Source organism: Paramacrobiotus metropolitanus, unplaced genomic scaffold, assembly GCF_019649055.1.
Source record: "Paramacrobiotus metropolitanus isolate TYO unplaced genomic scaffold, Prichtersi_v1.0 Parri_scaffold0000156, whole genome shotgun sequence".
Lineage (NCBI taxonomy): Eukaryota > Metazoa > Tardigrada > Eutardigrada > Parachela > Macrobiotidae > Paramacrobiotus > Paramacrobiotus metropolitanus.
Window position 1 is genome coordinate 7,057 of NW_026570376.1, and position 12,974 is coordinate 20,030.

At 44.0% G+C, this 12,974-nt stretch overlaps 2 protein-coding genes across 2 annotated transcripts; both read left to right on the top strand.

The window, feature by feature from the left end:
• Positions 1–8,079: 8,079 nt before the first annotated feature.
• LOC129599863 (uncharacterized) lies at positions 8,080–9,736 on the top strand. The gene is made up of 2 exons (XM_055498203.1): positions 8,080–8,413; positions 8,958–9,736. Exons 1-2 carry the CDS (start codon positions 8,105–8,107, stop codon positions 9,333–9,335), a joined length of 687 nt encoding a protein of 228 aa, XP_055354178.1. The 5' UTR covers positions 8,080–8,104; the 3' UTR covers positions 9,336–9,736.
• A 1,052-nt stretch (positions 9,737–10,788) lies between these two features.
• Positions 10,789–12,345, top strand: LOC129599857 (uncharacterized). The gene is made up of 3 exons (XM_055498198.1): positions 10,789–11,102; positions 11,693–11,950; positions 12,121–12,345. The coding sequence occupies exons 1-3, from the start codon at positions 10,803–10,805 to the stop codon at positions 12,343–12,345; spliced, it is 783 nt and encodes a 260-aa protein (XP_055354173.1). The 5' UTR covers positions 10,789–10,802.
• Positions 12,346–12,974: the final 629 nt, after the last annotated feature.

Consider the following 12,974-nt stretch of genomic DNA (forward strand, 5'->3'; position numbering starts at 1 on the left):
TGGTGTACCCTGCGGTAGCTGCGCATCCGTACTAGAGTAACTGCATCGTTTAGTAAAAACCAAAAAACAGCGCTGATTCAGTTATAGAATTTCTGTCTGTTTTCAGTCGGACGGACTTCTGTCCCCCTTGGCGTATGTGCTTTTTGTTCAGGGAGCAACTCTTGCCTGCTCCCTCATCGATTTATTCTACGCATTCTTGCTGTGGAACGGTGTACGGAAGATGCGCGGACCGTCGTTCCTGTCGGCAGCCAACCTGCGGGACATCACGCGGATTTCCATCGGCTGCTATGAAAGTGATGTGCTGAAAAGTACCTGGAGGAGCATGTCGCCTACACCGTACAAACCACAGCCGGCCTGCTGCTTGTCGTGGGGATTATCCAGTTCCACTATCCCAAGTTTTTCTGGTATCTCTGGCTCTATGTTGTCTACATCTTCTGGAATCACTCTACCTTGGATACGGCGGGACAGGCATTGTTATTGGCTACCCTCCCGTGTATCGGTTTAGCGGTGGTCAGCTTGAATATCGCTCGCAAATGCCGTCCCTTGATTCTGCAGTTTCGCCAAATCATCTGGAAGGAGATGCTCGTCGATGTTGCCTTTGATGTGTGGGACGGCTCGAACCTGATTGGATGGTTATACAGAAATTGGCCTGTGATTCGCTACCGAGTGCGCCACATTGTGCGTGACCGTCGTTCATTTTGGTCGGTTATGTGGATGTTGTCTTTGGTCTTCGGCGGCGACAAGAAATCGTCGGTAATAATGACCAAAACTAGCCTCAAGTGTCCCCGATGTGCAACGATTCTTTTCGATCCGGTCGGTCCGCGCGTTACGACAGTTCTTCAAGCTGATTTTACAGTATATTCGATGTGCAATTTCCTAATAATACAGTAATTATAATTCTCTGTTGTGTACGTCAGGTGTGTTTCTCATCGGGAAAATCTGTCGATACTCCGTCTGTGACACTGTGGACAACATTGCCTGTATGCATTACTAACGGTAACACCTTCAGACGACATCTGAACGAACGCTTTCACTCTTTTATCCTTTTAAAAATTCTTTTCCGATTCACCGTTGGTTACATGCAGATTCTTCCTTCCTTCTGTTTCTTGCATATTAAAACCATTAATTCGTCTAAAGTACGAAAGCAAATACATTTGAAATTTTATTTTCTCCTTTTGCATTACCATTACGCGGAATGGAATCGCAAATCAAACCCAAACCGCGGAAATTGAGACTGACAAACCGTATTCTTACGTATTAAGTACAACGAAATTAGTACCCAGATTTTGCCGCCTGTGTGACGTGTCCAGTCATGCGCCGCAGTACGGTTAGCATTTGATAAGAGGAGACATGGTATGTAATGTTACCGGCAACGGGGCCATTAAGGAACGATGTAGAACCTCTTATATGACAGCTGGAATTTGGGGATACCCACCGTAATTTATCGGAAGCTGCCCGCTCTGTTTCTTAACCGGAATGAACGAATTGGCCCTGCGATCTGGCGGCACGGCGTTCTGCTGTTTCTCGATTCTTGTATATGTGGTCCTGGTTCTTCCGTGTTAACCACTGAAAACGCTCGAATGTTCGTCCCGATGTGCTAGGATTCCATTCGCCTATTAAACTATTGAACAGTTTAATAGTCGCGAACAGTTACTGTTCGCGACTTTGCAACAGTTCTGCCAGCTCATTTCTTTTAATGTTTTATCGATTAATGTTAAGTGTTTAATAGTCTATCAAAAACTGCATCGTGGACACTCGCTGGGCATTACACCTGGACACTGGCTAATTTGCACTTGGACACACGCGACATTTTCTTCCGAGCATTAGAATGCAGGTCGATAAAACCTCCACAAAACGCTGGAAATTCATAGAAGCCACCCTTCCCGAAATAAAGACTTCATCGAAAACCTGTACGAGGAATAGTGACCTCGGTTCACTATTGGGCAAAATCGTGATGGAACCTTGGTAAATCACGTCCAGACAGCTAAGTTAAGTCAGCCCGTCTGGAGAATCCGTTTCACTGGACACGGTACTTTGTACTTATATACAGTAATTGTCAACTTTGTTTACTTGCGGTCTTGTGCAAACGTTTTCTGGCGCTGCACGAATGCTTCCACGCATTTAATCGCTTGAAAGTTAGAGTGAAGTGGGATGTAAAGTGGGATGAAGTCGCAAACCAAACCAAAACCGCAGACGTGCCTTGTTGCGGTAGTGCATACATGATACATGTGTATTGCTCACTTTAAGCATACTTATATTATGGTTTCATAATTTGCTACTGTGTCGTCGACGTCAAGCTCTCAACTCATATGCACTGCAGTACGGTAGCATTGGCTAATTTAAGAAGAGCATGTATGTGGTCGTTTCGCCGGTGTTATTGATTTTCTGTTGTAGGCAGTAAACTACCGTAAACCGTATCCGTATGTCATTTTGATTCTTGCTTTGGTGAGAACAGATTTCGTCGAAACCCCGATTAGTAAATCAGCCTTCATCCATGCCAGTAGCGTTAGAAACGAAGGATGACTCCTCGGTCCAAAATTTTCAGAAACCGCCGCATGTTATCCGCTCTAATTCCTATGGGGACTTATCGACGTTTGATCCTGCCTTTCACAGTACGATGAAACGAGCCCTCGAGAGGAACTCGTATGCCAAGCCTCTGAAGCCCTGATACGACAGCTGGTACTCTCTTCATTGCATAAGTTGTATGTGGAATGTTTGGCGATTGTTAAACGACTCAGTCGGAATCAGTTGTTTGAGCTTTCTGCTGCCCGGAACCTGTTACTTACTGTACACAGCTGTTGCCGTCGACTTTATGCGACTAATGCGAGCTCGATCAGAATCTGGTGGCCAGCATGAAAACAGGGAACGTGAAAACCAGGTAAAAGTACGTTTCTGACGTTCCACAATTTAGCGATAGCCGATACCCACCGAAAACTAGTATGGCTGTACAACCCTAAAGTTACAACCATGGAGAATCATTGTGTACTGTGCGTATAATGGTATAAGTAAAAACTTTCTATGCGTATAAATTTGAGCAGTGGCGCCAGTATATATTTTTTACAAACGCGGTGGCTTTTCGGTTTATTTATGCATTCTTATATTATGAGTGCACATGGTCAGCATTTCTGGAAAGTAGATTGAGCTTGACTGCTTGAGAAGTTCTTAATCGGTTCAGTAAACACTCAGGGCAATCTCTTTAATTTTCTTGCTTATTTAAACGCCGACTTAATAATATGCGCCCGTCGCTTTTTAGCCACATACACGTCCATTCGTCCTGGAGCATCTCCCTGACGTTCAAGGAGCCGGTGTTGCATTCTCCTTCGGCGACTTAATTATGGCTGTAGTGCTGTGGTACGAAGTGCGGAAGATGCGTGGACAGTGGTTCCTGTCAGCATGGGATCTCGGCGAAGACTCACAGATTTCCGCGGGCTGCTGTGCAAGTGACAATCTGAAAGCGGGTCTGGAACTGCACTGCTTCTTCGCCATACTGGCCACGACATGCATGGTGCTGGTAATGGCAATAATCAGATATTTTAACCGGGATTTGTCTTGGCTCTCTGGCGACATGTCATCTATGTATTGTGGCATTACTGCACCGTGCATACGGCGGGATATGGCTTGCTTTTGGCGACTTTCCCATGTGTCGCTTTAGCTCTGCTCGGCTTGATTACCGCTTGGCGGTGTCGGCGAACGATCCTACCGTTTCGGCATATATTCTGGGACGGGGCACAGGATGAAAGCGGCTATGATCTGTCGAGCATGTCAGGCTGGTTAGACTGCATGTTCCATATGCTTTCGGATCGATTCTGCTTCGTATTAGTGGACCTTGTCGATTGGTCGGTCCTTTGGTGGGGTATGTGGTCCTGGTTCTGCTGCGTCGGAAAGAAGTCTTCTGTGTTAACGACTAGCGGCCATAAAGTATAGGCGCTCAGTTTGTCCCGGTGTGTTAGGATTCCAGTTCACCGATGCGTTACTCCAAAACTTGACGAGAATTTAGCCTGTTTAATTTTTCCTGATTAATCGTTTGCTATTTTTCTGGTTAAAATGATTATTTGTTAACGCATTATTAATTTTTTTGATTAATTAATTGCTATTCTTTCTATTAAAATATTATTTGTTTGATAATCTAACAAAGCTTACGTCTGATATTCAAGTTTTTTGAAAAAAAATAATGCACGGTGTGTTGCACAAGGCTTTCAAATAATCAATCATGTAATACTAACCAAAGTCACGCCGTTTTGACACATATAGATGCGTACGGACACATCCGTTGATGGCGTCGACTGAAAACGTTGTGACCGCCATTGCTCTCCAGAGTACCTCTTCTACGCTAGTATCCTGTCGCGACAATATCCATATTTCCTCTGCGATCCTTTCCCTTCACCACGCCTTTGTCGAGCCGTAAACAGATTACTGTGCACTGGCGGTCAACGACGTCTTCGGGAAATTTGTAACAATTCAGACCATAATAGACCACTGTCACCACAGTCGCAAAGGAAACCGCATTGATGTGCCTCAGAACTAAGCGACGATGCCTGCGAGTTTTAGTCGGCGCCGGAGGTTGTATCAAAATGCATTTTAAATAAGTAGAAATACCATAGAGCCATTGTAAAATGTGTTAGATTTTGCTAATGTAAAATCACTAAAATGTATTCTCGCATGTGCTAATCGTGTTCTCTAATGAAAAGTACCGTATCTGTGCGTAGTAAATACCTAGATATGCATTGTAATATAATGCCTGCGCCCATCGCGTCATGCAAATGATGCAGTTAAATATGGTTGCATTTCAAAGAAATAGAGCATATACCATGATATAATCTCCGCCGGTGTTATTGATTTGCTGTTGGTTGTTAACTTGTTGTAGCGAGCGATGTTGGCACGGTATCTGTATCTGGTTCTCGTTGCGGTTGTCATAAAATTTCTCGATCCCAAATCGTAGTTCTTCATTCATTGCATGGCATTAGTAACCATGGATGACTCAACGGTCCGAAATGTGCAAAAGCCGCTGGATTTTATCCGTTCTCGCTCGTGTGGTGATATTTCCACGTTTGATCCAGCCTTTGATGATGTGATGAGAAGAGCTCTTGAGAAACATTCATATGCCAAGCGTTTCAAGCCTCTAATCCGAGCTGGCACTGCTTTCTTTTGCTCGGAACCTGCTACTATGTACAGCCCTTGCCGTCCAAATTATGCGAGCTCTGTCTGACAACGAAGACGAAAACCACGAATGGGAACACCGAAAAAGGTAGGGCTTTCAGGTTTTAAAGATTATCTCCAAAATATTATGCTTACTGTGCATTTGTACTGTGCGTTTACATACCTATTGGCTATTTGATTACAAATATTTGTTTATGCAAATATTTGTTTCGCATGTAAATTTTAGCAATAGCTGACAGGAACAATACTTGCATACGCGGAGACTTGTATCTGTAATACAGTTTGTTATGTTTCCTAGAGTAAAGCTGTGTGCAGTGCTCTGTACATGTAACTTGTAATTATCACTAATCAGACTACTGCAGCCGTTGCTTGAGTACTACTACCGATTAAGGAGATAAAACTTCTTAGAGAAAGTTCTCTAACCATAATCTTGATCGAAAGGCCTCAAACCTCTTGAACTATTTTGCCTAGTGAAACGATGACTCCATAATTATAAGACTACCCTTTTTTTAGGGAGCCCGACGACCTTCATTACTCCTGATGCTCCTTCTTATCACTCAAGTAGCAGGTTTGACACACTCTCTGCTCGATTTATCCATGGCTGTATTGCTGTGGTACCGTGTGCGCCAGATGCGCGGACAGTGGTTCTTGTCGGCCGTGAATCCCTGGGAGAACACACAGATTTCCGTTGGCTGCTATGAAACTGACCAACTGAAAGTGCGTCTCGATGTATATTTCCTGTCTACCATACTGGCCACGGCCTACATGGTGATGGCAATGGCGATCGTCCAGTTCTATTACCCGGGATTTTTGCTCGCTCTCTGGCGACATTTTGTCAACGCACTGTGGCATGATTATACCGTAGATACGGCGGGATGTGACTTGTTGCTGGCTACCCTCCCCTGCATCGGTTTAGCACTGCTCGGGTTGGATACCGCGTGGCAGTGTCGGCAAGCGATTCTGCCATTTCGACAGCTGTTCTGGGCCGAGGTGCAGAACGTCAGCGGCTTTGATATGTCAAGCATTGTAGGCCGGTTACATTGGATTTCTTATGCACTTTCGCATCGGCTCTGCTATGTATTGGTGGACCTTGTCGATTGGTCGGTCCTTTGGGTGGGGTATGTGGTCCTGGTTCTGCTGCGTCGGAAAGAAGTCTTCTGTGTTAACGACTAAAGCCAATAAAGTACAGACGCTCAGACGTCCGTCCCGGTGTGTAGGATTCCAGTTCACCGATCCGACAGTTCACGAGACGCGAATTTAGCATGTTCATCTTTTCCTGATTAATCAATCGTTAGCTGATTTTCTGGTTAAAATAGTTCTTTGTTAATGCATTCACAATCTTATTCTACCAAAGCTTACGTCTGATATTCAAGCGTTTTATGACAAAATCCTGTACGGTGTGCACGCCCGATAATCTCTAGAGTATGGCCTATACGGATAGTCGGATACCAAACCACAAGCAGCATGCAGTTTTATCGCTGTTTAAATACTGCAGCGACGACACTGGTTGGTTTGCGTAATCTGCGCTGCTCTCTTTTTGCGTCCTTCTGGAAAATGGCTTCGGTACTGGTGCTTCGGTCTTTTTAAATCAAAATGCATGTGACTCTGTTTCCTGACATGGTCAATTACAATTGCGCTAGCAGGACAACAATTGAATTTTATTTTGATCAGTTTACTTCTCTTCACCGAATTACTTCTGGATTATACTAAAACACGTTATGGTGATCATGGGTTGAAATTGTTTGAAGTTGTGAAAACTTCACACAATTTCGGTCCACGTATGCTTCTTCGGCAGCCGTGTTGACAACCGCGTAAGCTGTCGCAGTGTAGAAGTACTAGTAACACCTTGTATCTCGGCACGTGACATTTTGATTTAGCAGTTTTGGCCCAGCAAGCCGAAATGGATTTCGTGCTGGCCACTGTACAGTGTGATAACAATAACATTAATATTTAGAGGGTACCACTTACGGCGAACTACTTGCACTCATTACAATGGCACGTACTTTAATTGTACAGATAGGTGTGCCACAGGAATCCAAGATATTCTCCTCATGCATAGCAACCAGCCATGTCTCTGTGGCTCTATAGAGAAACTGCCGGGCACTACTACCATTAAACGGGGAAAATCTTAAGAGAAATCTTCGATACCGGAAACAGGATAAACTTGAGAAGTAAAGCGTTTCACGACGACGAGTTTTTCGTTCCTCCCTTGTGCTGGTTTTATAAGCCGATCTACTTGAGGACCTCTGTAAAACAATGCTCTGGGGGCCAAAAAGCTGTTGCACGGCGTAAATGAATAGTTCACGCAGTTGATTTTATATTATTAAAGTAGTCCACAAGACTTACGTCGGAGGTGTTCCTAATATAGGTAACACATTTTATATGCGAACTTTGTATAGTACGCTTGTGGTACACAGTGGATCACTTGGTGGGCCATGTTGTCATACGAGTCACCGGTGAGTGCTCTGCGCATTTCGATTAACGGCAAAAATTCCAAAGCCGGAAGACGTGACCTTGAAAAAAGCTACCAAAGTACGCCTGCATGAAGCACATATTGTTACAAAATTATACCCAAGAGCGCCCAAATTTAGTCAACCGTGTTTAATCGGAACTCTTTTAAATAAAGCAAGACATCTAGAATTTTCATAGATTTTAGTTTTGGAAAAGAAAGTTTTTACACGAAGAATCATGCAGAAGAAAAATAGCTCTCAAAATCGGAAACAATTCATTATGTATTCTGACGGTCAATAAGCGAGCATACGTCATAGTGAGATATGTATGCACTGTTTTAAGTATCTGCTAAGAAATGGGACCCGCTCCGTTGGCGTTATCGATTTGCCGCAGGCAAGTGTTGCAGCAACTCGTGTTGCATCGTCTTCTTAGCATTTTAGTGCTTATTTGTTGCTCGGTTGTCATGAAATTTGTTCGTAATCCCAGTAGTTCAGAAATGCCTGTAGCGTTAGTAACCAAGGATGACTCCGCGGTCCAAAATGTACCATACGCATTGCATTTTAACCGCTCTCGCTCGTGTGGTGATTGTTCGACGTTTGATCCAGCCTTTGACGATGTGATGCGAAGAGCTCTGGAGAAGAGCTCGTATGCCAAGCGTCTGAATCCCCTTATACGACAGCAGGCGCTGCTGTCTCTTGTCCGCAACTTGGTTTTATTTACAGCTTTTGTTGTTGAATATATGCGATTGCCAGCCCGGTCTGTCGGGGAGTTGGAACATGAGGAAGCAGAAGATCAAGAAGAGGAGGTACGCGTTAAGGTTGTACTCGTATTTTTTGTATGTGAAATAAAAAAGCATACCCTTCGAAGTTTGGTATACAGCGATTTTGTAGCCAAGTGTACTGTACATTTAGATATTTTTAGAAAAAATTTCTTTGCGTTTATCCTTGTGAATTTGAGGATGAGGAGCCGACAGGGTGACGGTTTGTTTATGCTGATACCATCTTAGGAGTAGAGCCATGTGTCTGTATGGTTGTTTGCGCTAAGCAGACTGATCGATTGCTTTCCTTACCAAGTAACCTTGAGTACGCAGCCGCATCTCGGCTACCGGCCCGATTTGCTGCTGTTTTTTCTAACTATTTGGTTTCATTCGCTACCGATTATAAAGTGTCCATTGCGGGTTGAACGAAGTACGGTTTTTTTCGTAATCGGCTTAGCCGAGAAACGAGCGCGAACCGAGCGTTAGTGTTCCGTAACGAAATCCTTACTGATCCGCCGTATTGAGCGGTTCATTCCATCCTCAGCGTTAGGAGTGCGCTGACTTAAAAATGATACAACTATCGTTTTTTTAGCCAGACGGACGCCCGTTCCTCCTGCAAGCTTTCCCATACCTTTTGGGAGGATGCTGTGCACTTTCCATTGCCGATTTTGTCAACGCCGTCTTGCTGTGGTGCAGCATGCAAAAATTGCGTGGACATTGGTTCCTGTCGGAAGTGAATGTGTGCCGAAGCAGCCGGCCTCCTGCCGGCTGCTGGGAAACCATGCTCATGGAAGCCTGTATGGTGTTGCACTCAACGTTCGCCATACTCGCCACCGGCAGCATGGTGACTGTCGTTGCGATCGTGCAGTTCAATAACCCTACATTTTCTACAGTCTCTGGTGGCACGTTGCCTATATATTGTGGCATGGTTATTACGTGGACACGACGGGGTACGACTTGGTATTGGTGACTCTTCCGTTTATCGGTTTAGCTGTGTACGGAGTGATAACTGCCGGAAAGTGTTTCCGCATGGTTCTGGCTTTTCAACAAATTTGCTGGGTCGACGTCGACATTGACTGTGTTCTAGAAAGCACGATCGGGCCCATCATATATCGGTTACACCGGAATTGTTATGTGCTTTTTTACCGGGTGCACTACGTTTTATGGGACCTTATCGATTGGGTGGTATTTTGGATGGATTATGTTGTCTTTGACATTCTGCACCGAAAAGAAGTTTCCTGTGTTAATGATTAAGGACGAGCCACGCTCCAACCTCTGTCCAGAATCCAGATGTCTGAGGATTCCACTGACCGATCCGACCGTTAAAGACCGTTAATTGCAGTACCTACAGTACTGCAATTTTGCAAGTTTATTCCTTTCATGACTTATCGCTTGATATTTGTCTATTGAAAAAGTTATCTTTTAGCACAATCGCAATCTACAAAAGTGTACGTGTGTTTAAAAGTGTTCTTCTTTTAAATACGAGTACAGTACTTACACGCACGGCAATCCCTATAGCCTACAGATACACACGGATACTAAACCACAAGCAGTAGCGTTATCGTTGTCTAAAAATTGCATTGTGGACTCTGGCTAGAATAGTTCTTATAAGCTATCCTCATTTTGGACGCACATGGCTTTAAAATTCAGTCATTTTAATTTTAAGTAAAAATACTGGTACATGTGACAGTTTATAGATACATACAGTAGGTGAGTGTTATTGCGTTAGCAGCTCTTTATTTTGTTTTGTGGTTTTTTTCTTTCTACAGATCACCGGTTCCCTACCTATAATATGAATCCTTTTCCTTGATACTTGTACTGTTGGAATCATCTTAAGCTGTATATACTGAAACCAAAAAGGGGCTCGCGTCGCTTGCGTGGCATTGCATAGATCTTAGGTGTATTACCCGCAGCCGACGCGGGTGCTCGAACTAAAGAAAATTGCGTACACAGTGCCCTGGAATCTACGATATAAAGTGTTTGAAATCAAAATCGGGTGAAAAACCAAGCCATGCCTTGAACTCGCTTGGGATGGTGCATCCGGTAAATTTTGCCAGCCAGTAGACGTAGTACAGAAAAATGTGTCATCCGACAATTTCATTCGGGCAACTGCATAGAGAAGTTTGAAAACATATGAAGGACCGTATTTGTACCGGTACTTATTAAATAGAGGGCTGTAAATAAGGTCTGTAGTCTAGATCTGACGTATGTTTGCCGCCTGCTGTAATCGCCCCATGCAGTTTAGCACGGAGCACTTCCAAAGAAAACACAGTATTATGCGGTATTCGCTCCAGCAGTTTTATTGATTTTCTGTTGCCTGTTGGCTGTTGACTTGTTGCAAGAAACCGTGTTGGCACAGTATTGCATTTGTTTTCATAAATTGATCGTTGTTTCGGCTTTTACACAATTTGTTCGAAATTCGAGTAGTTTTTCAGCCATGCCTGTAGCGTTATTAACCATGGATGACTCAACGATCGGAAATGTGCCGAAGCTGTTGCCTTTTATCCGCTCACGCTCGTGTGGGAATTTGCCAACGTTGGATCTTTCCTTTGACGATGTGATGAGAAGAGCTCTGGATAAGAACTCGTATGCCAAGCGTTTCAGGCCCCTTTTTCGACAACTGGCACTGCTATCTTTTGCCCGCAACCTGATGTTCTTTACCGCTGTTGCCATCGGTGTTGTGCGAGCCCTGTCTGAGGAACAGCGTGAAAGCCAGGAGCCAGAAAACCAGGAAAAGGTACGTTTTCAACCTTCAAAGGTTATCTCCCAAAAAACGTTATGGACCCTTTATGCTTACTATGCATCTGCATATTTATTTGAAAACTATTTTGTTTATACAGGTAAATTTTTAGCCATAGCCACGAAACTAAAATTATTTTCTATTTTGCAAGCATAATGAGTACATATGCATGCGCAGCTGTATAATCACCGCGCAGTTCTCGAGTAGAGACATGTACAGCCGTACAGGTAACATGTAAATTAACCACTCTACGCTGACGACCCGTTTCTTTACCGAGAGTAAGGAGCGGAAATCACAGGCATATTATCTTTATCAGCTGCTTATCGATTTTAAGCTACCCTTTAGAAACTTAATTTTAATCACTACAGTACATTTACAATTAAATAATAGAAATGAGTTTGTTAAAACATGGTTTTAATCATAATCTTACGGATTAAAAACCTACGGAGCCGAGCAACTATCAATTTCTTGAAAAAAGGCCTTAAATTGAAATTGTAATGGCTTCAATAAACCCCACAGAGTAACACTTCCTAATCAGGTTTTTTTTGCCGATGCGCTGATTTATAATACGACAATTTGGTTTTCAGCCAGTCAGACGTCGTTGGCTCCTGGAGCTTCTTCCCGTTTTCCAAGGATTAGGCTTCGCCTTCTCCCTGGGCGATTTAATCATGGCTCTGAAGCTGTGGTACAGTGTGCGGAAGATGCGCGGAAAGTGGTTCCTGTCGGCCGTGAATCTCTGGGAGAATACACAGATATCTCTGGGCTGCTTTGAGAGTGACGATCTGAAGGTGAATCTGGATCTCTATTTCCTGTTTGCCGTACCGGCGACATGCTACATGGTGACGGTAGTGGGATTGTCCAGTTTTATTTTCCGGCACTTTTCTTAGCGCTCTGGCGGCATGTTCTCTATGTACTGTGGCATTATTACACCGTTGACGCGGCGGGATGCGGCTCACTCCTGGCGACTCTCCCGTGTGCCGGTTTAGCCCTGCTCGGCTTGATTATCGCTTGGCAGTGCCGGCGAATGATCCTGCCGTTCCGACAGTTGTTCTGGGCCGAGGTGCACGACGACGGTATTGATCTGTCGAGCATTTCAGGCCGGTTATACTGGGTATCCTTTCTGATATCTGCTCGAATCTGCGACGTTATGGTGGACCTTATCGATTGGTCGGACCTTTGGGTGAAATATGTTGTCTTTGTTCTTCTGCGCCGGAAAGAAGTCTTCTGTATCAATGACTAAAGAGTAAAGACTAGCCTGCTCGAACGCCGCGATGCGCAAGTTGCAACAATCACTTTCACCGCACTGACCGTCGGCCCTTTACTACCGATCTGCAAGCGCATTTCTTTAAATTCCTGTCTGATAGTTTCATGCTTTTCTGCTCTAACAATAACTTGTTAGCACACACATACTCGTAAATCGCTAATCTGCAAAAGTTTACTTCTGATGTTCAAGTTTGTTCAAAATACATTAGCGCCAATCCCTGTCCCAGACCCCATGCAGTATGGCGTTACTGCTAGTAAAAATTACGCTGTGGACGCTGTTTTGCTTGTGTAGTCTGGTCGCATTTCGAGTGCATCTGCGAATGACTGCACAATTCAGCCTTTTCCAATCAAAATCCAAGTTTATAGGTAGTCATGTTATATGATATTACGTTAGCGGTTTTTATTATACTGGTTTTTGGGTTGTTTCTATCCAAAGGTCATGGGTTCCTTACATGCAATGAATATAATAATAATCACCTTCCTTGACTGTTCCTTGAGCGTTGCACTCATACGGTTATTACACACTGTTTTAGTCTCTAAATTCGGATGTTTGTCATTCTTTGGCGACAGTCTGCATTTTACAAACTCAAACTACACGAACGTACA